At 54.5% G+C, this 26,980-nt stretch overlaps 2 protein-coding genes across 9 annotated transcripts in view; one reads left to right on the plus strand and one right to left on the minus strand.

The window, feature by feature from the left end:
- PPP1R12B (protein phosphatase 1 regulatory subunit 12B) overlaps positions 1 to 12,370 on the plus strand; it is a 99,297-nt gene extending 86,927 nt beyond the window's left edge. For 3 of the 7 annotated variants that reach the window (XM_061363123.1, XM_061363126.1, XM_061363128.1), the window contains 6 exons: positions 352 to 496; positions 1,671 to 1,775; positions 2,005 to 2,058; positions 3,788 to 3,838; positions 8,590 to 8,770; positions 11,675 to 12,370. In XM_061363123.1, the coding sequence (XP_061219107.1) occupies positions 352 to 496; positions 1,671 to 1,775; positions 2,005 to 2,058; positions 3,788 to 3,838; positions 8,590 to 8,724 (490 nt within the window). In that variant the 3' untranslated portion in view covers positions 8,725 to 8,770; positions 11,675 to 12,370. Of the gene's footprint in view, positions 1 to 351; positions 497 to 1,670; positions 1,776 to 2,004; positions 2,059 to 3,787; positions 3,839 to 4,174; positions 4,216 to 8,589; positions 8,771 to 11,674 lie in introns of all 7 variants that reach the window. The other 4 variants (XM_061363124.1, XM_061363127.1, XM_061363129.1 and 1 more) reach the window with 2 other exon arrangements.
- A 5,358-nt stretch (positions 12,371 to 17,728) lies between these two features.
- On the minus strand, positions 17,729 to 23,793 carry SYT2 (synaptotagmin 2). Of its 2 annotated transcripts, XM_061363192.1 has the most exons (8): positions 23,578 to 23,793; positions 23,280 to 23,449; positions 21,979 to 22,095; positions 21,638 to 21,805; positions 21,329 to 21,496; positions 20,872 to 20,989; positions 19,762 to 19,895; positions 17,729 to 18,746 (listed from the first exon to the last, which is right to left on the minus strand). In XM_061363192.1, exons 1-8 carry the CDS (start codon positions 23,741 to 23,743, stop codon positions 18,540 to 18,542), a joined length of 1,248 nt encoding a protein of 415 aa, XP_061219176.1. In that variant the 5' UTR covers positions 23,744 to 23,793; the 3' UTR covers positions 17,729 to 18,539. The 2 variants fall into 2 exon arrangements, with proteins under 2 accessions (XP_061219176.1, XP_061219177.1); XM_061363193.1 differs by lacking the exons at positions 23,280 to 23,449; positions 23,578 to 23,793 and adding an exon at positions 22,499 to 22,674 and having other exon boundaries at positions 21,979 to 22,104.
- Positions 23,794 to 26,980: the final 3,187 nt, after the last annotated feature.

Raw genomic sequence — 26,980 nt, forward strand, 5'->3', positions numbered from 1 at the left:
CCACAGAAGCTGTGGCTGCCCCATCCCTGGCAGTGCTCAAGGCCAGGTTGGACACAAGGGCTTGGAGCAAGCTGCTCTAGTGGAAGGGGTCCCTGCCCATGGCAGGGGTTGGAGCTGGAGGAGCTTTAAGCTCCCTTCCAACCCAAACCATCCCATGAAATCACTGCCCTTTGGGGGTTTGGGCTGATACCCACTGGATTTGCCCCAGTTCCTGAAGCAGTGATGGCTGTGCTGCAGGGTGAAGGATGCTCTACTGGGTCTGCCATGACCTAAAGTGCCAACCAATGGGGCTCACACTGACTGTCCCACAGCAAAGCAGCTCCACGGTGCTACCTCTTCCTCATGTTTCAGGTTGGAAGCAGCTACGAACCCTACCAGCAGCGAGTCCTACAGCGACCGTGCCTCCAGCCGCTCCAGCGCCTACAGCCGGAGGGAGAACCGGTTGGCTGCCCTCAGCAGCAGAGCAGAAGAGGAGAGTAACAGGGACTACAAAAGAGTAGGGTTTTTTGCCTGTATTCTTGTCACTGCTGCCTGTTGCTGCAGAAACGTGTGCTGGGAGGCTTTGGAAAGATACAGTTTATTTTCACTGTGTGTTACTATTGCTTTTGGAAGTCACACCGGCCTTCTTCAAATGCATCTGCCCTTCAGGGGGTTGAAAACTGACACAGCATGAGAGGACATCATGGAAGTCAGATGTCTGAGGAGCAGGGGATTGAGGCTGGGGAAATGCTGGGAGGGATTTGAAAGGAGCAAGGAAAGATACTGGTGAGCACAGCAGCGTGGTTTACACGTGCACATCCCCACAATTTGCTGCTGTAGCATCCCAGAGTTATTTTTTCTATGATCTCTGAACCTTTCAACACAATCCTTGAAAGGGATGTGCCCTGCTGCCCACAGCCTCAGGGCAGGGAGCACGTCAGAAGTAAATGGATTAAGATGACTAGGCTGCCCAGAGAAGCTGTGGCTGCCCCATCACTGGCAGTGTTCAAGGCCAGGTTGGACACAGGTTCTTGGAGCAAGCTGCTCTAGTGGAAGGTGTCCCTGCCTATGGCAGGGGTTGGGATAAGCTTTAAGGTCCCTTCCAACCCAAACCAGCCTGGGATGCTGTGATTCATTCTGTGTTTCTCTGACCTGAATTCTGAAATGACTGATGCTGAAAAGCCTCCCCCATAGGCAGCTCCCCCTCCTCTGCATGAGCATGCCTGGTCAGGAGAGGCAGGCAGGATGCCTGGTTTGTGCTCTCAGAGGGGTGGAAATTCTGCTGGTTTGAAGGAATTGAAGGGGAAAAAATCCATTTTGGAGTGGGCTAAAACTCTGCTCCTTTCTCCTCTTCAAGCAATGAGCAAACAAGGGCAGCAAGGCTGTTTTGTGCTGGGAACCACAACAGAACCATAGGTGCACATACATCCAGCGTAGACAGCACTGGGCTTTATTATGCTTGGCTGTTTCCCTAAATGAAAACCATCCCTTTTCTTTGCCTCTTGGCTGCTTTTAAACACCCTGCAAGATGAAACAGCTGTTTCCTTAGTTCACATGGGTTGTGAAAACACAAGTGGAGAATCCACAGCAGTTCTGTTTGTCCTTCGAATCCCCTGGCATGGGGAGCAAAGCAAACCCCGCTGCTGGCTCTGCACTAACTGAAATCTCTTCTTCCCTATCCCATATCTCAGTTATATGAGAGCGCCCTGTCCGAAAATCAAAAGCTGAAGTCAAAACTACAAGAAGCCCAGCTTGAGTTGGCCGACATCAAATCCAAGTTGGAGAAAGCAACCCAGGTAAGGCCAAAACGGGCTCATGGGCTGGAGGAACTGAGCCCCAGCCCATAACAGGCCAACACTTGCTCCAGTGTGAGACAGGATTTAGCTCTTGGGAGGGAAGGTGCTACAGAGGAGGCTTATTTTTCACAGAAATAAGTATGAGGGATTCTCTGAAGACTGCTTCTTCCTAGGCCTTTGTGCAGTATCCTGCGATGCTTTAATAGCTTCCTGTTTTTAATTTCCCTAGCAGAAACAGGAGAAAACTTCGGACCGGTCCAGCATGCTGGAGATGGAGAAAAGGGTACGTGCCTCTGCTTTATTCTGCATCACAGCCTTTGCCTCGTGTTGCTCTGCAGATCAGTTTGTTGCAGGAAAGTGTGACTTAAAAGCTAAGTTCTAGTTTTGCCTTGTGGAGCAGTGCACAGCAGTAACTGTGTTCTGACCTTCTGAGGGTCTGAGACTTTTCTGCTTTCGTTGGAAATCAGCTTGGTTCTGATTTCTTTCTTCTGTTACAGGCAGCTGCAGACCAACAAATCGTACTCTATCATGCTAAGAGACTGTTGGTCCAGTATGCTTTACGTTATTCTTGATCCTTATAAATGAAGACTGGTTTGAGATGGTGAGGGGAAGAAAGCAAATCACGAGCTGGGTTTCTGTCTCGTGATTACACTTGAAAGCTGGATCATTGAATGCTCCTTCCTCTCCACTGAACAGTCAGATTCGTTGCAGTGAGCTAAGCTGAATGGGTAGAGCCTGACTAAATCTCTGCCTTGAGTCACCATAGCTCCAGTCAGATTGGAAGGGAGATCCCAGCAGAGTCAGGCAGGTTAGTCAGGGCTTTGTCCCATCCATTTGTGAAGTGTTGAGTCTCTGCAGCTGCAGCCCTTTCTTCCAGTCCTTAACTATCCTCACAGTGATTTGTTTTCTCTTGGTATCTTATCCTGTGCTTCAGCTGATGGCCATTAATGCTCGTTCTCCCACCACGTGGTTAATTAAAGCTGAAGCCTGGCTCCAGTTTCTCAGCAGCATCCACTTTCATGCTGGAGAGCCGCCTGAAGTGGAGGTTCCTCTTGAAATGTTTCATCTCCTGAAGCTTTAGAAGCTTTGCTGGATGATTAAAGCCCTTTAATCATTTATGTGCAAACACTTCCTGGGATTTGCCAGATAGTGTCTGGAGGGGGTGATGTTCAGGATCCCCATTTTGAACAGGGGCAGGCAGCACACACCAGCCCTTGGTACAAGTGTGCGAGGCAGGTGCCAGGCTTTGACTGCTGAAGCTGAATTGATGCTCAGGCCCTGGCCCTGCTGTGTAACCTCAGCTGAGCACCTCCACACCACTCTGAACCCTGAGATACCCAGAGCAGTGATCCATGTGGGCCTGATTCCTGGGTGTGCTTGAAGCAGGCTAAGGGGGGTTATCAAACATGCAACCCCGCTATCAGCTAAACATCGCTTGGGGGGCACTTGGAGGTTTCCCATTTCCTCCTGCTCAGTGTTCCTCCCTGGGGTGGTTTGAGTCTTCTCATGCTGAGAACGTCCTTGATAGAGTCCAGCTCTCCCTCTCTCAAGGGCTCTGCTCTCACTGAGGGTACCACCAGCACTCACAGGGCAGAGCCACCCTGTGTAATCATCCGTTTCCAAACTACACTGAGAGCAGTGAGCTTTGAAGCCCTAAATTAATCAGGGAGGAGGATTTCCAGGCACCGTTCCCTGTTTCTTGCTCAATGGGCTGGGTGAGTTTTCTCATTGCCTCCTGCAGTAGGTGCAGTTAAATCCATGGCTTCACCCACAGAGCTCAAAACCAGGTTGCATCAGGAAGTCCTGAAAACTGGAATCTCTGGTGGGGTATGAAGGGAGCTCAGGATCTGCCGAAACGGGCCCAGCTCCTGGTTGTAACCTGTGCATTGCTTTGAGATGCTTTTCAGTGAAGGTTCCTACAGAAATACAAGGCTCTTCTTTAGAAGAAAATGCACTGTGAGTTTTTCCTCTGCATTCTTGTGACCATCTTTGTTATGAATCCTTGTAAACAGGAGAAGCGAGCCCTGGAGCGGAAACTCTCAGAAATGGAAGAGGAGATGAAGGTAGGAAATAATCCGTTCACTCTGCTCATTCTGGGGTTTATGCTTTGTATTAATGTCTTCTGGGATTGTCACCCAGGAGTGGGATACTAAAGGTGTACCTGGGAAGGGACTCGTATCACCTCTGAGCGTGTTCCTATGTGCAGTCAGAACTTCCTTTAATGGCCAGACATGAAATACTAATAAACTATCCTATTACCATTCCTCTGATTGCACCATATGTTTGTTGTGCTGTTTGATCCGAGAACAGTGAGAGCTGTTCTCCTTAAATGCTTTCCAAAACTAACCTTTTGTGGCATCGATGAGTTTCCATGTGCTGATCCTCTGTGCTCTGAACAGTCTGCAGCCCATGTTAAGCCGCTGTGGTTCTCTCCAGATGGGTAAGAAGACAAAGCTGGCTTCTGAGGTCACGCACACTAGCCAGGACAAAACACAAGAGTGGTTGTATTTCTGTATTCCCTTCCTATAGCATGCCATTGGAAGGCTGTGTCAGTAAGGCAGCCTGGAGTTGATTTCAGCCAAGAGGAATTCGCTTCCTGATGAAATGTGCAGCATGGCTTGAAGTCACGAGACATCCGCCACTGATGCGCCTTCGCGTTCTCTCGCTGGTGGCATTGCCCCTGGGGATGGTTCCTCCTGCCATGGCTTGGCTGCCCTGCGAGCACGGGGCTGGCGGGGAGCACTGCAGGGTGGGAAGCAGCGTGGGTGCATATTGCCACCTAAGTACACCCAGGACTTTGTGCTGCTTTGGCAGCATTGCATCATTTACACTCTGGTTTAATGCTGGTATCAACAGAATGGCCCCCGTTTGCTCTCTGCCTTATGCTTTCGTTCCCTTTGAGCATGACCCAGGTGGGACCAAACTGCTTTCAGAAGGAAGGACCCCACCTGAGAGCTGTGTGTGTCCCGACGTTGTGCACTGATGCAGGAGGTTCCAACTTTATGTTTCTGTTTGAAGCTTCATGTATTTAGCAAGCATCCATCTTTGGAAGGACCCATTGGCTTGTGCTGCATCTTCTGGTGCCATAAGTAGTAGAGCATTTTGGTGGCTCTCACTGTAAAGGTTCTCGTGTTCTCTCTCAGAGGAGAAAACAAGTGTCTATGTGTTAGAAGGGGAAGGAGAAAGGACTGAAAATGTCTACATTTCTTTACTCACTGAACAGGAGCAACCTTTAACTCCAGAGAGACCTTTGTATAATTACAGGAATGTGGCCTTCAAGAGAAGACACTGACAGCAGCAGTCTGTGTTGTCTCTGCAGCCATGCAGATCACTGCAAACCAGCTTGGTCTGTGGAGTAAAAAGACAAATTGGTGTCCTCTAGTGGCCTGTCAGTTCTGAAACACTTATTTTGGTTCAGAAGGCAATTAAGGAAAGAAGGTGTCTGTAGGAACTGCTGGATGCAGCTGAAGCATCTCTGGTTTGGGTAGTCCAGTGCTGCAGACTGACAGAAGCTGGTGGTGCAGAAGAGCAGCACTGGTACTGGCATGTTCTTCCATTGCCCCTAGAGATGTGCTGGAGACGTGAGCTAAAGGAGCCTGTGGTCTAAATGAACATGAGCAATCAGTCCTCGAGGGTGGGACTTTTGAGTCCACTTTCATCGCATCTTAAAGCAGGAGAGTCAGCCCAGTTGTGTTTGGCTACAGTGAGATAACCTCTACAGAACATCTGTGTTCATCTCGCATGTGGAAGTTGAGCCAGGAAAACAAATCTGTTCATTCTGGCTGGACTTTCATCCCTGCTTCTTGCAGTAGCTGAATAGTGGTCCAGCCAAAGCAGAAGGAACTGGCTTTGGCAAATCCACCAGTGACCTTTAACATGGAGACCAGCAAGGGGAAACAATCAGGCCAAGTTATTAGGTCTCAGGTAGTACTGTGGGGTTTGGGATTCTTCCCACTGGTCTTTGAATTGAACCAGTCCAGCATGGCTGTCATCTAGCTCTTTGATGCTGGGGTGCCTGTATCCAGTCCTGTGCATCAGGGCTGTCGTCTTGTTGCAGCTGACGTCTTGGGCAGAGGAGGCACAGCAGCGGTTGCAGGATGGTCCTGGGTTTCTGTGACAGAAACACTTTGTATTTCAGTCTGCACTTGAGGTAATGAGCTTTGTTCCTTTCATGAGTTTAACCCCTGCTAATGAAGCAGTCAAGAAATGGAGAGGAGCAGGACAAACAGAGGAATCTCAAGAAGCCCTTGGCGCCAGAGCTGCTCCTGCAGACCAGCTCTTGTGAAGGTGACAAAGCAGTGCAGCCTTTCCGAAGTGACTGCAGAATGTGACTGGAGGTACAGCAACTTGGCTGAGGAAGGAGAAAGAAAATTAGCATTTGCACTGAACTGAATTGAATGCCAAGTGCCTGAGGTCTCAACACAGCAATTTTTCTTGAAGGTCACAGGAGCTTCGTTATTCCATAGCAGCACTGCACCTCCTGGCTCTGTACATTGTGCATGCTTTGGGCATTTTTATTTCCCCTACTGTTGCAGGCACAGAATCCTCTAATTGCAGGCAGGTACAGCTGAACTGAGAGACCTGCTTTTGGTGAGCCAAGTATCAAACAGAGGGATAAGCAATCACAGCGGTACTGGCCAGATTCTGGTCTTCGCCCTTGGCTTCATTCCCAGCTTCCCAGCCTTTGCTGGGTTTCTTGAGTAAATAGAAGGCTGTCCTACCTGCAGCACACACACATATTTACATAAGTGATGCTTTTTATCATCTGTGGCAGCGTGCTGAGCCAAAACTGCATCCGATCATGCCACGCTGAGGTTCCATGCTGAATCAGTGTGGAAAAGTAAAGGTGGTCTCTAAAACAACAACAATCCTTTCCATCCCCATAGCACGGCACCCGTTTCACATATGCTTGATGTGTTCTGCCAGACATGCTCAGTTGTGTTCCCTGGGATAAAACAGAGGATGTTTGTGATCCATGGTATGACTCTTCTGGTATGAACCATCCTCCAGCAGCTCCTGGGTGTGATTTATCCCAGGACAGACATGTGAGGTCCTCACCAAGTGCCACCATGGCTGGGGTGGGTTTGGTGATGGATGGATGGATGGATGGACAGATGGATGGATGAGATTTGGTGAGAGGGGGTCTCACTGCCGAGGCGTCCCTGAAGCTCCTGCAGCTCACTGGCCATAGCTCTGTATCAGGACCTGTCAGAACTGTGTTAGTCTAAGCCAAGTGGCAGGAGCTGCTCCATCAAGTTGATGTCATCCAGGGGCTCAAAGCCCATCTTTGCTGGCTTCCTGCACTCACCTGCCTTGTTTCTGTTGGTTTTGCTCCTTGATGGGGAGCAGAGGTAGTGCTTTGGGGGAGCTAAGAATGGACCTGATGGGAGGGGGCTACACAAAGTGCTTCTCTTTTATACACAAATGGGCCCTTGGACAAAGCATCCTGGGATGCAGCAGGTTCTCTGCCAACTGCAGCCAGCTCCATGTCGTGCAGGTTGGGTGGATGTTCATGCAAGTTCTTTGCATCCCAACAGATTTGCCTGTGCTGCTTCTGGTTAAGGACAGACAGTGACCTCCCTTGGAGCACTTTCTGCTAATCAAATGGCAGAAAGGAATCTCCTTCCCTTTGTCTCCTCCCTGCCATTGCAAGCCACGTGTCAGAGAACATGGGAGGAGCACCCTGGTTTGCAGAGCTGCTTTGGTTCCGGGCTGGCATTTCTGCACTTGAACTTAAACCTTCTCTTGCCACAGATGTTCCCCTTCCTGCCTTTCTCTGCACAGTGCCCGTGCTCCATGGAGGAGGGCTCCTGGTTCACATGGCTGTGGTACCCGATGAGCTGTGGGGAGGAGGGAGGCACAGGACTGCAGTGTCCTGGCACCTCTGTTTGGTGTGAATGTCCAGCACATGCTTGCTTTCTTTCTTCAGCATCACTGGGAAGAATGTCCTTGGAGCCGTCATGGTGTCTGCATGGCTTTTACCATTTCCCCCCTTTGCCTGCTTTGATGTTCTGTGTCTCCCCATTGCTGCTGTTCTTGTGCTAGCCCCAGCTTTGGGGCTGGTGTCTCCACTGTCCTTTGCCCACTAGTTTCTTTTGTAATGGAGAACGCTGTGTTTTCACACATAAGATGCTGTCTTTCAAACACCTCACCTTAAAACGAGTGATTTGAGGTTCTGACTTTTCACCTCTGGAGATCACAGTTAAATTGAGCCCTATGGCACAGAAGAGCTGAATCTGGACAGGGATGAAACCCCACACACACACACCAGACCTCTGAGCAGACCCAAGAGCCATCATTCAGGTGCCGCAGGGACAAGGGATGTGGTCAGGACAGTGACACTTCAGTCTGACAGCCCTTTGCTACCCAAGAGTGCTTTAGCTTTTAGAGCTACATGAAGAAGAGGGGTTGGGAAGGAATCCTGCACTGCTGCAGCAGTGTTCAGAAGCTGTGTAGGTGATAAGTCATTGATGAGAGTTCCCACAGCCATTCCTAAGTCCAGGGGCCATGTGCTGCTGGAGCTCACTGGGTAAACTAGGATGTTCCCTGCTTTGTGCTGGGAAATCCCTTCATTTGACCTTTCAAAGGCTTTGGTGGCCCAGATGGTTCCCAGAATGTCCTCGATGTGCTCTAAGGCTTTTCCCATCGGCACCTGAGCCCATCCACCACCTACTTGCTACTAATTCTTCTTCTATTCTCTTTATTTTTTTTTCCTCTGACTGCTTGTGGACTAAATTCACGTTTCTGTGCCCTTTTGTCTCCCTGGTGTGTTCTCTCTCTCTGTTTTTCTGTCCACTCCTCTCACTCTCTGCAGAATCTCCACCAGCTCAAACAGATTCACACTCTGAGGCAGATGAATGAGCAACTGCTGGCTGAAAACAGGGCTCTGACCCGGGTCGTAGCCAGGCTTTCTCTGCCTGCCAAGCCCTCCGAATCAGAGGAGCTGTAGCTGCTTTCCCTCCGGCTCATCTCGCCTCCCTCTTCCACTCTTCCAGGCAGGTCTCCACTCCTTTGGCCAGGCTGTTCCCCCTCTGCCTCATTGCTCTTGAGGGTGGCTGATGAAGCTTGTGGCTCCAAAGCAGCATGTGGCAAAGGGTCCCAAAGCCAAAGGCCTGGGGTCGCTGGAGGCTCTGCTCAGTCTGACTTTCGCTCTGCTTGGCAGATGACGCTGACCGCACCATTCCACTAACCGACCGCATCGGGGGGTTGCCTTGGCCGTATGGAGCCCATCACCTGGGAGAGGAATAGGAGGATGTGCTCCCTGCCTTGACACAAGGCTGTTGTGCTGGGTGGATGGCGCTGGAATGGCCACTGGAGAGTGATGGATCAGCTGCTGCCCTGGGGCTTAACACTGGAAAATGGCTTTGGGGTGGCTGCTCAGTGGCAGTGGGCAAGCCAGCAGCCCCTTCCATTGCCTGACCTTGGAATGGGTGAATTAATGCTGCGTGGCTGCTCATGGTGCAGTTCTTCATTTGCGAGAAGCTGGCTCACAGCAAGTAAGATCATCCAAAGTCAGGATGAACAATGCAGTGATTTCTAGGGATGCTATGAGAAGCACACGGTTTTAGGTGATTTTTCGACCTACAGCTGGTTTAGACCTCAGCAGGTTTCCTTTGTCACTTGGCAAAAAGGATGAGCTCCTTCCCTCCTTATAAACAGAGTGAGTTCACAGGCTGCAGCATCCTCACTGCCTCCTGCACTGTGGCTCCGAGGCAGTGATGCACAGGGAGCTGCACCAGGTACACTTCCTTTTTCATTCCCCTGTTTTAAATTAAGTGCAGAACAATTAGTGTTTGAAATCCAAGGAGAAGCCTTCCGTAAGCTTTGCCCTCACACATCACCCACTTAAATTACATCTTTCCGTGCTACTTCATTGGTTCAGTGCTAAAATAAAGCTGTAAATGGTTCTTTCTTAGGGCCGTACCTGCCTTTTGCAGGTTAGTGGGGATAGTCAGCTCCCTTCAGACAGCAGCAGTGTGTTCTCACGGGCTGGAAGTGGCACGAAGGTAGAGACAAATCTATTCTTAGCACACAAATTATATCAAGGATGATTAATGGTAGAAACAAACCAAGCAGGGGAATTGCGGCTTCCCCTTCCCAGGAGTCCCAGTTCAAGACCAGGTTTGTGTCATGGGGGTGTTCGTGGCCTGAATAGTGCAGATGGTCAGATGAAATCATCTCCCCATCTTCCTGCTTTAAATGTGTGACAGTGTTCCCAAACCTGCCACTGACTCACCCTGCACCAGTGGTGAGTTCAGGTCATTCCCCTTCCCAACGTGCTCTGAGAGCCAAGAGGGAAGAATGGAGCAAAGCTCTTTCCAGACCCATGAGAAGGAGCATCCCACCAGCTGTAAGCCACAGGTCTCTGTTCTTCTCCTGGGAAATGGCCACGTTATCGCTTCCCCCTGCTAACACCCATCTGCCTCGGGCATGGGTGGACTCCTCATTCCCAGCTTGGAAACTGGTCCCATGTTTGCAGGTTGGTGCTGGCCGAGCTGGAGAAGAGTCCTGTGTCTGCTGGCTTTCTGACACTGGGTGGTGGTGCTACCTGTGAGCCTCATCTCTGAGAGAGCTGGGCTTGTTCAGCCTGGCTGTGGGGAGCCCTTAGAGCAGCTCCCTGTGCCTTAAAGGGGCTACAAGAAACCTGGAGAGGGGCTTTGTGTTGTGAAAGGAGGAATTGGCTCCAGTGGGAGTGATGAGAGCTGGCGCCTGTGCTCAGTGGTGGTGATTGTGGAGGGGCTTCAGATGTGAGGAGCTGACAGGAGGCTGTGGTCAGAGCAGAAACTCCATCTTAGGGGAAGGTTTAGTGGGGATTTTAATGGAGAATCCCTCCTTGGGGGAGAGGAGCCGTTGCTGAGCTCAGAGCGGTGCCATTCGTGACCCTGCTCTGCCCTGGCTTGCTCCAGCAGCTTGGGGCTGGTGGCACCCATTGGTGTGAGTTGCACACTGAGACAGGCAGCACGGGGTCTCCTTCCATGGTCACCCGCCTGCAGCGTGGGGAGCAGGAGGGGGTTTGCAATGAGAAGGGTTGCAAAGGGTTCATCAAAGCCATTCTTGTATTTCCAGTTCAGAGCACTTTGGTTTTGTCTGTGTTGTGACCCTTGGTTGGGCTCCAGCTTTTACAGCTGGGGGATCTCCAGTGTCAGTGTGTTCTACCAGTCCTCTGGCCGTGGCATGCACATTTGCATTGAACATCTGTGGGATCCCAAAGAGATTGGGGTTTATTCAAGGAAATTTGGGGTTTATTAGGAGCAGGGGTGATGGTTTTAGACTAAAAGTTGTGATTGAGGCTGGATGTGAGGAAGACGTTATTTACAATGCAGGTGGTAAAACACTGGCACAGGTTGCCCAGAGAGGTGGCGGATGCCCCATCCCTAGGGACATTCAAGGCCAGGCTGGATGTGGTTCTAAGCAGCCTGATCAGATTGAAGATGTCCTTGCTCATTGCTGGGATGGGCTTTGAAGGTCCCAACCCAAACTATGATTCTAAAGACATTTTGCAAGGTCCAGTCCTGTGTGAGAATTTCAGGCCTTCGTTTTCCCCTCTAGTCCTGCCCAATTGGACAAGCCAGATGAGGAGAGCCAGCTTCCTAGTTTCTGCTAAGCTGTAAGCAGCATCTGGGAAGAGGTTTGGGATGAAACAACTCAGATGTGGTTCCTGTCCTCGCAGACTGGTCTGCCCTAAGTGCTGGGGCATCGTGTCCCACCATGCTCCAGGGCTCCCTGGCTCTCTGCTGTGCTCCACTCAAAACCCTTTGCTTGTGGAAATCCTGGAGACCCTATGGAGAAATGCCCAAGCCTAGCAGGATTCTGGGTGGAGGGGATGTGGCATCCCCACGGCTCAGCCCCGGGGTCCCTCCGGCTCTGCTGTGCTCTAATCCCGCTTTGTCTCTCTGCAGATTTTGACAGAGCTGAAGTCAGACAACCAAAGGCTGAAGGACGAGAACGGAGCCCTCATTCGTGTCATCAGCAAGCTCTCCAAATAGGAATCCTGAGCACAGGCAGGACGAAGAGGGGAGCCCTCACGAGCTGCCAACCCCACCACCGAGCCCTACCCCCCTTTTTCCTCCTCTCACGTACAGCGTTTCAGCCTGGGATCAACCAGTCACCCCTGCCATGCCCTGCCCTGCCCTGTGCTGTACATCCCTTTCCTGCCCCGATTCCCATCACAGCACCCCTCTGCCATTGGATTGTTTTTAATTTAAGCATGTTGTGGTGTCTCGGACATTTTATTCAAGGGAGAAGAGAAACGTGAGGATTGGGTTTGAGCTGCTGAAACTTCTTCTTCCAAAGCCCAGTGTTTGGTGTTGGACTCCAGGCTGGAAATAGGCAGCTCCTGCTTTACAAAAGTGATGCCTGAAGAGCTGGTCCAGCACATGCAAGCCCTTTACAGGTGGGAAATGTGACCGTGGGCTGGGACTCTTGAGGATGCACATCACCCCACCTGAGATGTGAGCCTCTGGTTGGAATGTGATGCTGTGAAAGCCACCAGAGCTGATTTCTGACACAGGCCGACCACAGCTGCTTTGCACAGAGACTTCCTTCTCCTTTCACCCCAGGAGACCGAGTCTTTTATTTAATACAAGGTTTGGAGCCTGTTCTCGGCGTCAGAGCCCCCGTCCTTCACCCTGCCTTTGGTGTCACCTTTATCCTTCCAGGCCTCCTGTCTCGGTAGCATCTGCTGATTGCATCCAGTCTCTTGCTCCTCAGGATAGGATGTATTGCAGATACCTCCTGAGCTCTGTGAAGGACAGACTTGAGTCCCCAGAGATCCTCTGCTGCTTTCACATGCATAGATGAGTGTGAATCACTTTGCAGGGAGCTGTGCCCACACCAGACACCAGGCTCCCCATCCTCACAGCTGTCTGGGACATTGTCCTGCTGTTTTCATGAAGGCAGAGCCCTGTAGAAGGGTCTGGTCTGGGGTTTCAGGTACCTGGCTTTGATTTGCAGCAGGAGGCTGACCCAGTGAAAGGCAGCACTGGTTTGTAAAGAGAGGGAACTCCAGAGTCCCATTATGCCTTGGTGAAGAAGCTTGATGTAGATGCTTTCAAGGCAGAGGAGGTGGAGCTGTGGGTGCATTGGTGTCAGAGGGACAAGGAGCTATCCTTGGGCATGCTGGTAACTACTGCTAGGATAGAAGTCTTTGAACCTGTCAAAAGCTTTCAATAAGCCTTGACCTTGAAGGAAACCTCAAAGAAACCCACCCTCTTTCATGTTACACGTACTCAGAACAATTTGGAATTGTTCTCTCTATGGGCATTTAGACAGTGGCTCCTCTACGTGCTGTGTGATTTTGATGGCAGCAGCAGTAACCTGCCATCAGATCTGTTGAGCTTCCCCTTCACAGACTCCTCTCAAACGATACCTTCCCTCTCAGAGACTTCTCCCTGTATCCAAACCACTTTCCCATCTACATCCTTCTGTATTTGTCCTTCCATTTCCTTTATCCTTTGGCATCCCTGCTCTGGCTGGCTGGGAGTTGCAGTCTCAGTCATTGAACTTGGAGGTTACCATGAAGTTCTACCCACATCCTATGCACCTCTGCTGTTGGCTCGCTGCTCCCATTGGGGCTTTTCCACTATGAGAGAGATAGATGAGATACTTGAACACGTGCATCATTGAGCTTGCTCTGCAGGGTAGCATTTATCTCTGTCAGATAAAGAGGACTTTGAATGGGCTCTTTGGAACCTTTGGCTGGTTACTGCTTCAGGAAGCGTGTTCTTTTCCTCTCCCTTGGGGGTTTTTCTTCATGTTTGTTTTTCCCCCCTAATTCTCTCCTTTTCCCCCTCCCCATCCTGCCTGTTTCCACCTCTCTTGCTCCTGTTGGAGCTGCCGGTGTTGCCAGGGCAGCTCTGGCCAGAGCATCCTCTTTGGCCACTCTTCAGCCAGCGGAGCTCTTTGAGCACGAGGTGCTGTTCCTCCTGGTACACTGAGGCCCTTCCTCTGCTGCTGTGCTTTGGGGAGGAGGAGACCAAAGCTGGTGATGGCATCAGGGTTTCTGCAGAGCACTGCCTAAGCCAGGCTTCCTTTTTATATGACTTTCTTTTAACCCTGCTATATTTAACAGCTTTAAGGCTCGAGGTCCGGGCAATGCTTTCTCTGCACGCCGTCCCCCCTCGGGGCACTCTCTGTGTGAGTACTTCTGCGTTTCTTGGTGTTTCTTCTCTTGGTGACCCACTCCTCCCTTCAGACCTGGGCTCCCTCCGCTCTAAAGAGGAGCCTGGTCCCTCTCTGCCACGTGGAGCAGGAGCTGCCGGTGTGCTGACCGTGTGCCCCGGCTCCTGCATCCCACCAGGATGGGGTTTCACACTGAAGGGCCTGACAGTGTGAAGGAGCCTCGTGTCTGCTTCAACCCAACCTGACAGACCCATCCTGCACTGATGGTTCGCCCTTTCCCACCCGGATGCCCGTTGTGTTTCATCCTAAGGACCAGTGTGCAAAGGGTAGGGAAGGCTCCAATCCTCTGCGTGGCACCTTGCAAAGCCAAACCACTTTAGATGAAGTCTGCTTAGCACTGGATTATCCCCTGACCTCCTGAGTGGGGCAGAGGAGCCCCACCGGGTCAGCTGGAGCCGGGAGCATTTCCTGAGGACGATGCGATTGCAAACCCAATCCTTGCGAATGAGTTCTTTGGGTCTCTCTTAAGCCAGAAGCAGTGCACTGAGGAGGTGATGAGGAGGAGGAGGATGCTTTGCACTCGGACCCCAGTGCAGTGCAAGGCAAGCAGCTTTTAAAACAGATCCCTATAGAACCAGAGCGTTTCCCAGACGTGCTCTCCATTGGAGAAGAAGCTTTTTCTCTAAGCAGTCTCTTGGGGTGCTTCAATTGTCCCGCTTGGGGGTGAAGCCGCCCCGTTGTGGCTGCGACTTTGACGATGGCTCTTTGTAAATAAACTCCTTGGAGAAGTGGGACTGGCTCACGAGATGGGGAGAGAATGTATTTTTATGCAATTTTTGAGTGGCCTTTCAAACCCTGAGATGAATGGTTTGTTTTACTGGTTGTTGTTATATAGTATTCGAAGTATTCTGTGTTTTGAGAGTTTGGGAGTAATATTCACATCTATATGATGCTTGTAAACACAACAGTATTTATAAATGAATAAAATAAGAGTTGATAACATAGGAGCTTGGACTTTGCTTCCATCATTCTAGAGCTTCAAGTTGCTCAGCCCAGATTTGTGCAGCCTCAACGGGCTGGAAGAGCCCAAGTGGTGCCAGGCCCTCTATGTGCTTGGTGAGGACAAACCTGTAGCACAGACACAGGCACCGGTGCCGCGTCTTGGAGCCTTTGTCCCAAGTGAGGTTGCTGGAAACGTGGGCACGTTGCAGTCTATGAGGGTGCTCCAGGGTGCTTCAAGGGGCAGCCTGAGTGCGTCCCCTTGGGCTTAGGGGTGTCCAGCACCCCTGCAAAGCAGGGCAGGACCAAGACAGGTTTGTATGGACCCAAATGTGTGCGCTGGGACTGTTGATGTCTGCACCGTGTTTGGGCTATGGGGACCAACATCGTGTTGGGGGGGGGGGTTCCCCTCATGCCTCCATCCCTCCATTGCCCACCACCGGACCCCAGCAGCAAGACCAGGAGGGACCGGCGGCTCCTTTCAGCTCGTTTCTTTAATAAGGGGACAGGGATCATTACAAAATAACCATGGAACGACGAGAGACGGGAACGACGGAGTCCACACGAGAGGAAGGGGCTTTCAAAGCAGCTTCGCGCCCGAGCCGAGCGCTGTGGGGCCGGGACGAGGCAGAGCGGGGCCAGCACTGGGACCCCCAAAGGGGCCGGCTCCTCCCTCTCAGCTTTGGGGGGAGAAGAGGAAAAGCAAGCCCAGGCTGTTGGCAAGCCTCATGGGGGTCGCTTCCTTTTAGCCTCAGAGACCAACACCTTGGTGGCATGGCCGGGTCTGCACCGGTGCAGCCAGGAGATGGGAATCATCCGGCTCTCATCCCCATCCCAAACCCAACCATCCGGACACAGCAGAATCACTCCAATTGCCCCAAAAAGCCTTTTCACCGCCAGCTCTTTGCTGCATCCTGCCCACCCCAGCTCTGTGCCCAGCGCTGCCTCGGCCCCTTGCCCACAGCATCCATGGCCACCGCAGCGGTGGCTTGGTGCAGCTCATCCGGCTCCGCTGCTGAGCCCCACGTAACAAGGGGGGGGACAGTGGACACGGGGTGTTTGGGGTCATGGCTCACCCGTGGGCCCGTCCCCATGGGGTCCCGGCACGCCGCGGTCTCCTATGGCTTCTAAAGTTGCTCTGAGGGTGGAATGCACCAACGCGACACAGGACACGGAAGCCACGATGTTGCCGCTACCCAGCCATGGGCTGGATGTGACGAGACACAGGAACAAGACACACGTGGAGGTGAGGGCTGCATCGCTGGCGGCTCGCTCTCCGCTGCTTGGCATGCGTTGCTTCTTGGCATTGGAGATGGGGTTTGTTTCCTCGAGGGCGGTGGAGCAATGAGGTCCGGTCGGTCAGAGCGCGCGGCACCGCGCGCGGCGTCGCCCATGCGGCTACTGCTACGGGGCTGCAGCTCATGCACTGGTCGTGGTATATACAGCGATGGCTCCGTACGGTCACACAACTACACGCAGCTACGGGGGTCAGAGGCAGCGCAGATGGCTTCAGTGGTTCCGTTGGTTTCCCCTTGGTTTGTTAAGAAACAGATCGAGTGATGCAGTAAAGTCACAGTCCCAGGGATTATAGAGTCCGAATGGAAAGTGGGAGCTCTGCTCCTGGTGAGATCCCGGGTGATGCAGTGGGTCTGGGGGGGTGTATGTGGAGGGGTGCGTATGGAGGGTGCACATGGAGGGGTTGCACAAGGGACATGCGCTGTGTGCACACGTGCTGCCCGTGGGAGCTATGGGGCTGCCCACGCTCACCGAGTGCCCAATTCCTTCTTTTTTAACCCATTTCCACATGAGGCAAATCCCCCCCTCGGTGCTCGGATGGATTCTGGAATGATCCTGACTCGAGAGCCTGAATCCTGCCCATGTCCCAACCAAGGGACCGCAGCCGCCCTGAGCTTCCCATGGGTTAAGAGCACCTGGAGGCATCATCTCCCTTTGCCACGCATGGGCAGGAGCTCGCTGGCACTGACACATCCGATAGCAAAGGGGATGCATTGGAGCTGGAGGTGACCCTGCAGGAACCCCCCTGCTCCTGCACGGCCCCAGTGCCACCCTCAGCAGCCAGGCCCTGGCCAAGCGCAGCCGCGGTGCCGGTGGGAGTGACTTTGGGGTCCCACCGAGCCCCAAACCACCCCGATGGAGCCGTCCCTCCCTGAGGACCGGTCCCTCCGGGGGAAGGGGCCTGTCCCTGTGTCCGACCCGAGCCCCCCGAGCTGTTCCTGCCACCAGGTTCCCCACTGTGTCCCCACCTCCCGCTGGGCCTGAGGTGCCCTTGGGAAGCAGGATGCAGGGAGCTGCCGGAGCATCCTCCAGCACCGGGGTGATGTGGGTTGGCACAGCAATGCAGGATGCCCAGCACCGAGGTCCCAGCCCAGGGCTGGAGCCCAGGACAGCCCCTGCCTTGCCCCAAAACCCGAGCCTAGGGAATCACAAGGAATCACAAGGCTCAGAGGAGTTGGGAACACCAGTTCCTCTCAGTGCCCCAGTGCTGAACTGGGCCGGGCTGCAGGGAACAACCTTGGGTTTCCAGCTCCAGGGCTTGGTCCTGCCTCGTCCCACCATGGAGAGGTGGCCTGGAGAAGCTCCTGCCCGCTGTGATGGACACAGATATGGCTTGTGCCCCCGAGGGGAGCGGGATGGGGTGGGTTCAGCAGCCAGCGGCTCAGTGGGGGTCAGCAGCTCACAGGGATCACGGGTTCTGGTCCCTGGTTGGCCATGGGCTCACTCTCATCCTCCCCACCTGCATCACAGTGATGGAGCTCCCCATAGCCCCCAGGCTGCCCTGAGGCAGGGCTGAGCCCTTTGGGGAGGAGGCTCTGAGCCCTCACATCACGAGACCCCTCAGCACCATCCTGCCTTGTGGGAGCATCTTCATCTACAGGCTTCACCCAGCCATGGGGGGACGCATGCAAACCCCCCAGCGCTGCCCTTGCCTGGCCATGGTGGCAGAGGTGGTGGTGTCCGTTGTGTGCACATCCCTCCACGGCTCTCCTCCGAGCAGACCCCAGGGGCTCCTTGGGCTCAGTGTGGCCCCACAAGAGCTCAGCACCCCCTCAACATCAGGGCCCTGTGGTCCCTACAAACCTTTCCTCAGAAGAACCAAGCCTGGAGCTGGCCGGGGCACTGGAACCAAGGGGATGGAGGGAGGCAGAGATGGAGGTACCAGGGTCTGCTGCAGTGGCTCTTCTCCATCACCTTCTCTGTCCACACCATAGCTCATGCCCCAGGCAAGCACAGCTCATCCCGCATGACCACCTCCATCACCACCTCCATGCACGAGCGGTGCTTCCCATGCGGAGCCAAGGGGAGGACGGCAGCAGCAGTGCCACAGGCTGGTGCCACAGCCACCGGGGAAGGTCCAAGGCATGACGGTGGCTTTGGGCCTGGGAGGTGGTCGGAGGTGATGGGACAGAAGGGAGCGATGCTGAAGAACGAAAAGAACCATCCATGTCTTTAACCTCTTCCCCTGGAAGCTCTTGGCACTGTCTGGAAGCCCTTCCACAGCCATCGAAGGGTATTTCAGCTTAAAAGAGAACAAAAAGAACCAAAACCGAAGGATGCCGAACTGAGGTATCGGTAGCTCTGGGTCGCGCCGAGTGTCCGCGGTGCCGCGCCGACGGCAGCTCCTGCTTATTTGTTCTTCCCAAGAGCTGCGTCTACTTCTTCCTCTGGCTTCAGCGAGTGCCACTGGGCAATGGGCCGCCGGGGGTTGGCCAGCATGTCGGACCAGTGCCGCAGCTCCGTGCCCGTGGAATTGCAGCCCGTGAAGATCTTGCCGATGGCTTCGTTCTTCCCCAGCTTGTCGTAGTCCAGCACCGTGATGACCACTTGCACTTTCTGAGAGAGGAAACCTTCTTTCAAGGGGCAGGAAAGCGCAGGGAGCAGGGTCCCACTCACTGCATCCCAACTGCAGCATCCCAACTGCAGCATCCCAATCAGACCATCCCAACTGCAACATCCCAACTGCAGCATACCAATCACAGCATCCCAACTGCAGCATCCCAACTGCAGCGTACCAATCACAGCATCCCAACTGCAGCATCCCAGTCACAGCATCCCAATCGGAGCATCCCAACTGCAGCATCTCAATCACAGCGTCCCATCAGACCATCCCAACTGCAGCATCCCAACTGCAGTATACCAATCACAGCGTCTCAACTGCAAGAACAGTCCCAATCACAGCATCCCAACTGCAGCATCCCAATCACAGCATCCCAATCAGAGCATCCCATCTGCAGCATCCCAATCACAGCATCCCAACTGCAGCATCCCAATCACAGCATCCCAACTGCAAGAAGAATCCCAATCACAGCATCCCAACCGCAGCATCCCAATCACAGCATCCCAATCACAGCATCCCAACTGCAGCATCCCAATCACAGCATCCCAATCACAGCATCCCAATCACAGCATCCCAACTGCAAGAATAATCCCAATCACAGCATCCCAATCACAGCATCCCAATCACAGCATCCCATCAGAGCATCCCAACTGCAGGATCCCAATCACAGCATCCCAACTGCAAGAGCAGAGTCCCAATCACAGCATCCCAACTGCAGCATCCCAATCACAGCATCCCAACTGCAGGAGCAGAGGAAAGCCCCTCTCCAGCCATTACCTGGGTTGGGACTGCATCTCCTGGGCAGCACCCACCTCTGCCCCTGAAGCAGATACCCTCAGCATCAACCCAGGCCCAGGTTGGGACTGGATGTGATTTCATGGGTGACTGGACCAGGAGCTTGGCAGGAGCTGCTTGGGCTGGGACAGGGGCTGGGACATGGGCTTGGGCAGCTGTGGGACTTTTCCCATCGCCCTCACCCTCGCCTCCCTCCAGGGAAGTCATCAAACCAACCTGTATCTGCTCAAAGGGGATCTCGAAGCTGAAGGACTCATTGAAGTAGGGGTTCAGGGTCTTCTTCTTGACTGTGGTCTTCTTCTTCTTCAACCTCTTGCCATTCTGCAGCAGGTGGATCTTCACGTAGGGATCTGGGGGGGCAGGAGGGTGCATCAGCCAGGGCTGAGATGCTCGGGGGACACCATCAGCCTGGCCCCAGGATAATGTGAAGGGGGGCTCCAAGGATGCCAGAGAGGGGGTCTTCATCAGGGACTGTAGTGATAGGTCAAGGGGTGATGGGTTCAGACTGGAACAGGGGAAGTTCAGGTTGGATCTAAGGCAGAAGCTCTTCCCTGTGAGGGTGCTGAGGCGCTGGCACAGGGTGCCCAGAGAAGCTGTGGCTGCCCCATCCCTGGCAGTGCTCAAGGCCAGGTTGGACACAGGGGCTTGGAGCAAGCTGCTCCAGTGGAAGGGGTCCCTGCCCGTGGCAGGGGTTGGAGCTGGATGAGCTTTAAGCTCCCTTCAACCCAAACCATTCCATGGCTCTATGGTTCTAGGATGAGGTGCACCACAGGGTAAAGGGTATTTGAAGAATAAAGGTGCTCTGATGGATGGAGCTCTCCTGCATCCTGTGGTTCCTCTGGTAGGACGGATGCAGGCAGTACAGCGGCACTGGTGAGTGCTGTCATACCCATTTCTGGAGCAGGGCACCCCAGCAATAAAGCTGAACCCTTCCATCCATGTTGGTGCTGCTCTTCCCCTGGTTAATAAAGCATGCTGTCGACTGTGCCCCTTGCCCCATGTCATGGAGCATCAGGACCAGGAGCAGAGAATCATTTTCACTACCCAGGTACTGCAGCATCCTGGACCATGGACACAGTCAGGAACCAAATTCAGTTCTTCCTAAGGATTGGGGGGTCCATCCCATCCCATCCCATCCCATCCCATCCCATCCCATCCCATCCCATCCATCTCACCTTGCCCCACAGGAGACCTGGGGCTGCCTCCAGTACAGGAGGTCCCAGGCACTGGTGGTGGCTTCCCCAAGCCCTGGCCCACCGATGGTCCCATTGTCCTTCCCCAGCAAAGGATGCTGAGAGCCCCAGGGCAGGGTGGAGGAGAACCCACCTGAGAGACCCCCGACATCCATCTTCTTCAGGTTCTTGGCCTCCAGGATGCAGACAGTGAGCTTCCCAGCCGTGGGCACGTACCGGAGGGAGATGCAGATGTCCCCCAGCTTCTCTGGCTGCCGAGAGGAGCAGGGAACAGGTATCAAAGCCTTGCCAGTGATGGGACGTGGTCCCACATGCAGGTCCCCCCCCTTCAGAGCAAACCTGAGCTGGCTTCCACCAGCACAAGGGTTTGATCACCTGGGGCTGGGCCAGGCAGCACTCAAGGAGTTCATACACTCCCGTTTTGTTATAGAAAGGCTTTTGCCCAGAGGAACAAAGGGGCAGACCCTGCCCAGCATTCATGGCCAGGATGCGCATCCTCAGCACTGCGGGATGGACCAGAAAGCAGAGCTCGCCCCACGGCCACCCCACATCTCAAGCCACCCTGGCTGAGGGTTTCAGCTGGCTCTTACCTCCTCCTTCTCACCGCTCTGCAGGTCCCGCCACTCCTCGATGGGCTGCCCCAGGTCCACCGTGTTCATGGGCACCTTCACCTCGCCGATGATGTCGTGCTTGGAGAAGCGGTCGAAGTCGTAGATGGCCATGACCAGCGTCTTCCCACCCAGTTCCTGGTAGGGGACCTGCACAAAGAGGGCCATTGAGTGGCTGGTGATGGGCTCAGAGGAGCACAAGGGGGGTCAACACATGGGGCCAGTACATAGCCAGGGGGAAAGATGAGAGTGGGAGACAAGGTCCCGTGCTGTGGGTAGGAAGGCGCCCACCTTGAAGGTGAAGGTCTCATTGAAGGCAGGGTTCAGCGTCTTCTTCTGCACTTTGGTCTCGTACTTCTTCTTCTTGTCAGGGAGCAGGAACACCTTCACGTAGGGGTCCGAGGTGCCTCCCATGTCCAGAGCAGGCAGCTCAGCAGCTTGGAGGATGCCCACCGTGAGCTGGAGGTGGAACAGGGATGTCTCCATCCAGGCAGCTGCAGATGCCAAGGGCTCATCCCCAGCCCAACGTGGGACAAGGCTCCCCAGGGCTCAGCACCCAGCTCCCCGCTCCCTCCTTTGCCACCCAGGCCCAACAGGACCTCCCTGGGCAAGCCCCACTCGAGCCCCATCACCTGGTTCGCCTGGAAGTCGTAGTCCAGTGAGAACTGGAGCTTGCCCAGGTTCTCCGGCTCCTTCTCCTCCTCCTCACCTTCCCCCTCCGTCAGTCCCGTCTCAGCATCATCATCATCCTGTTGCTCCTGCAGCAGCAGCCGAGGCTCAGCAGCAGGGTCACAGCCCAGCATCCCCATCCCAGCACCACCCCAGGACCCCAACCCCACCTCAACCCCCGTGCTGGGGACATGAACATGGATGGAGCAGCCCTGGGGTGGCACCAGCTCTGCCTTGGGGAGCCCCAGCACAGGGTGCAGGGACACTCGACCCCTGGTTGTTGCAGCACCACAGCCGGTGCTAAGGGCTTTAGGAGCCCTGCAATGAAGAGATAACCTAATTCTCCTAAGGCAAAGCCACCCCTCTCCAAGTTATGGTCCATGGGGTGGGAACCTGGGCTCCTTAGCACCTCTCTGATGTGTCCCCAGGTGCCCCATCCCACCCCGGAAGATGATGGAGAAGGAAGCTCATGGTGGCACCTACCGTGAGGGTGTCCCAGGATGGAAGGGGACCACAGCAGCAGGGAGGGAGAGCACCAAGAGGGGAGAGAGCCACGTTACAGAGAGCAGCACCAATGGGATAAGGGACCCAGGCCAAGGGGTCAATCGGGGTTTGTACGGCCCCATCCACCCCAAGAGGCATCCCTGGCCCCCCAGCAGGGAATGCCCCCCCCATCTCCCACCTCCCTGGAGCAGGGACCATGGAGCATCCCCACTCAGCCCCCCCTGCATGCCTGTGGTGCCCACATGGATCTGACGAGCAGAATCCTCCCATTCCCTCCAAACAGCCCTGGGTCATGGCCACTGGGATGGGCAGGATCACCCCAAGCCTGCTGGTTCCAAAGCCTCCTTCCTGCTGGCCCCTAGGATGGGAGATGGTCCCAGCTCCGTGCACCAGCACCTCATGAGCACTGGGTTTTCAGTGACCCCAAACTGTTGGGTGTTTTGGCCTCCTCTTTGAGCTAAAGCTCCATGGAGTGACAGCTCAGAGGAAGGTGGGGAGACACAAGGGGTTAGATTGACATTTGCTGGGTCAGGTGAAGCATTGGCAGGTCCAAGCCAGCGTGATCCTGGTCCCATCGGGGCCACCAGACACTGGAAGAGGACAGTGCTGCAGGCTCAGGTCCAGGCCCACTGCCCCATCCCAGCATCCTGGTGGCTCCATCCCTCTCTGCTGCCTGAGCTGAGTGCCCCAGCATGGTTTGTAACGCAACCAGAGGGACCGTCCTACAACAAGAAGGCCAAGGAGTGCAGGAGGATGTCACCTGGTTGCCTGACTTCATGTCCTTCATGTTCATGGCATTCTTCATGCCTTTGCCCTTCTCCTTCTTGTTCTTCTTCTTCTTGCAGCAGCACTTCTTGCAGATGCAGAAGCAGCAGGTGAGGATGAGGAGGCCGGCTACCACCGCGATGGCGATGAGGGCCCAGGGTGGCACTGGGGGCAAGAGCCGGTGCCATGGTCAGCCCCACAGCTCCCTCCCTGCCCCACCGCCTTGTCCCTGGGACCAGAGCAGTGGTGTGGTCATGGGGAAGGAATAGCAGGAAAAGGAAGCAGAAACTCACAGGGGATCTTGTTGAGCTCGTTCATGAACTTGTCCCTCAGCTTGGTGAACATGTCCTCCTTGCTCTCCCCCGGCCCCCCTGCCTCTGTGGAGTTCTCCATCGTGGTCATGGGCATCGTGGTGGCCGTGGCCTCCGGGGCCATCATGGATGCTTGCTTGAACGTCATGGTGGGTCAGGGGCTCCCTGGAACACAGCGGCCCCTCCGTGGTCACACAGGTCCAGAACGTGCCCAGGCTGTGCCCCCAGCAGCAACCTCTGCACCCAAATGTGGGGTACAGGGTGGGGACCACCATCCTCCAGCACCACAGCCCTGGGCACCCCAGTGGTGGGGCTTCCCATGCCACAGGCTCTGCAGCACGCCAAGGCGCAGGCTGAGACTGGATACTGTGATTGGGATGCTGTGTTCGGGATGCTGTGACTGGGATACTGCAGTTGGGATGCTGTGATTGAGATGCTGCAATTGGAATGATGTGATTGGGATACTGCAGTTGTGATGCTGTGATTGGGATGCTGCAGTTGGGATGTTGTGATTGGGATGCTGCAGTTGGGATGCTGTGACTGGGATGCTGTGATTGGGATGCTGTGGTTGGGATGCTGTGATTGGGATGCTGCGGTTGGGATGCTGTGATTGGGATGCTGCGGTTGGGATGCTGTGATTGGGATACTGCAGTTGGGATGCTGTGATTGGGATGCTGCAGTTGGGATGCTGTGATTGGGATGCTGCGGTTGGGATGCTGCGGTTGGGATGCTGTGATTGGGATGCTGCAGTTGGGATGCTGTGATTGGGATGCTGCAGTTGGGATGCTGCGGTTGGGATGCTGCGGTTGGGATGCTGCGGTTGGGATGCTGTGATTGGGATGCTGCAGTTGGGATGCTGTGATTGGGATGCTGCAGTTGGGATGCTGTGATTGGGATGCTGTGATTGGGATGCTGTGGTTGGGATGCTGCGGTTGGGATGCTGCTCACATCCTGATGAACACACTGCAGCAGAGCTGCATTCCTTAGGGATAGGTCAGCTGTGCTCAGCATGGCACATGCTTCATACGTGTGCACATGTGTGTGAGTGCTTGTGTAACAGGGAGACATGCAAGTGCTGGTGCAGTGTGCATGTGTCTGTACCTGTGCAGGTACAGAGTGCAAGGGCTGTTACATGGGGTGTGCATTCACATCTGCACATGTGCCTGCGCACGCAGTGTGGATGGATGCACATCTGTGCACATGTGCCAATGCATGATCAAGCATGTCTGTGCATGTGTGCAAGGCCTTGGGCATGGGATGTTGCAAGAATGCATGAGGGTGTGCTTCTGCAGTGTGCAAGCATATATGTGTGCAAGTGCTTGTGCACAGGGTATGCACCCCTCTGTGTGTGCAAGTGCTTGTGCACAGGGTATGCACCCCTCTGTGTGTGCAAGTGCTTGTGCACAGGGTATGCACCCCTCTGTGTGTGCAAGGGCTTGTGCACAGGGTATGCACCCCTCTGTGTGTGCAAGTGCCTGTGCACAGGGTATGCACCCCTCTGTGTGTGCAGGTGCTTGTGCACAGGGTATGCACCCCTCTGTGTGTGCAAGTGCTTGTGCACAGGGTATGCACCCCTCTGTGTGTGCAAGGGCTTGTGCACAGGGTATGCACCCCTCTGCAGTGCAAGCAATGCAGTCAGTGCAATCACTGCAGTCAGTGCAGTCAGTGCAGTCACTGCAGTCAGTGCAAGCAATGCAGTCAGTGCAAGCAATGCAGTCACCAGTCAGTGCACTCACTGCAGTCAGTGTAATCACTGCAGTTACTGCAAGCCAGTGCAATCACTGTAGTCAGTGCAATCACTGCAGTCAGTAATGCAGTCAGTGCAGTCGGTGCAATCTCTGCAGTCAGTGCAGTCACTGCAGTCAGTGCAATCACTGCAGTTGGTGCAGTCAGTACAATCACTGCAGTCACTACAGGCGGTGCAAGCAATGCAGTCAGTGCAATCAATGCAGTCACTAGTCAGTGCACTCACTGCAGTCAGTGTAATCACTGCAGTCACTGCAAGCCAGTGCAATCACTGCAGTCAGTGCAGTCGGTGCAAGCAATGCAGTCAGTGCAATCTCTGCAGTCAGTGCAGTCACTGCAGTCAGTGCAATCACTGCAGTTGGTGCAGTCAGTACAATCACTGCAGTCACTACAGATGGTGCAAGCAATGCAGTCAGTGCAATCAATGCAGTCACTACAGTCAGTGCAAGCAATGCAGTCAGTGCAATCAATGCAGTCACCAGTCAGTGCACTCACTGCAGTCAGTGTAATCACTGCAGTCACTGCAAGCCAGTGCAATCACTGCTGTCAGTGCAATCACTGCAGTCAGTGCAATCAATGCAGTCAGTGCAGTCGGTGCAAGCAATGCAGTCAGTGCAATCTCTGCAGTCATTGAAGTCAGTGCAATCACTGCAGTCACTGCAGTCGCTGCAGTCAGTGCAACCACTGCAGTCTGTGCATGCCACCCATTGGCAGACACACACACACCCCTGCCAGTCCCCCAGGCACCCCGTGAACCCCTCAATCCATCACCCCCACGGTGCATTCCTTCTCCCCAAAGCCCCTAATAGATCCCCCGTGGGCCTCATCTCACCCCCTGCAGTGCAGTGCAGTGCCCCACACCCCCCACTGCAGCCCCCCCACATCCCATGGGACATTTTCCCAGCGCTTCCCAGTCTCCCCAGCACACCACCCCAGGTCCCCCAGCACACTGCACCACTCCCGGACACCCATCATGTGTTGCCCCACAGCCGGTAGCGCCCCCCCCAGCTGCAAACATCTGGTGTAGAGTGAGCCGCCAGGTCCCACCCCCTGGGATGCGCCGCCCTCTCCCATTTACACATAATTAAAAGGGTTTCGTTTTCCAGGAGGGCCCCAAGGTCTGGGCGGGGTGGGAATCCCAGGCTGGAGCCGACGATCCACCCATTCCCGTACTGGGAAATGCACTTCTGAGAGTAGAAATCCCCGTTCTTGAGCCCTTCGTCCCTCCTCCTCCCCCCGCAAACGGCTCCATCCCACGCAGCCCCTTCCCGAGCCGCAGCAGCGCATCCCACACGGTACAAAAAGGGGGATTTGGGGATTCCCTTTGGCAGAGCATGAATGGAGGGTCCCCACGGCCCCGGGAGAGGCTCCTGCACCGCGGCACCCCGCGATGGGAGCTGGATGGAGCTCCTCATCAGCCGAGACGTTCCGTAAAGGACCAGCGCCAGGAGGGGAATTCGGGGTGTCCGTGGCCATCACAGCAAGCAAGGTGGGGATCTGGGGGGGTCCTGCTGCTGGAAGCCCCCTGATCCCCCCCCCCAGGGACAGCTTTGGCAGCCAAAGCCTCTCTCCTGTGGGGAGATGCAGGCACAAAGCATCAATAAGCAGAGATTAATGAGGCTGAGGTGCAATGAGCACC

The sequence above is a fragment of the Neopsephotus bourkii genome, unplaced genomic scaffold (assembly GCF_033783945.1).
Source record: "Neopsephotus bourkii isolate Nb327-2 ecotype Australia unplaced genomic scaffold, CSIRO-AGI_Nbou_v1 NB_1139, whole genome shotgun sequence".
Classification (NCBI taxonomy): domain Eukaryota; kingdom Metazoa; phylum Chordata; class Aves; order Psittaciformes; family Psittacidae; genus Neopsephotus; species Neopsephotus bourkii.

Coding starts and splice junctions, on each gene's coding strand:
- SYT2 (XM_061363192.1), bottom strand. CDS start 23,743: ATGACGTTCAAGCAAGCATCCATGATGGCCCCGGAGGCCACGGCCACC. Junction 22,096..23,279: donor ACATGAAGTCAGGCAACCAG/GTGACATCCTCC, acceptor CAGGAGCAACAG/GATGATGATGATGCTGAGAC. Junction 18,747..19,761: donor TCCCCTTTGAGCAGATACAG/GTTGGTTTGATG, acceptor TTCCTCTCTCAG/AAAGTGCAAGTGGTCATCAC.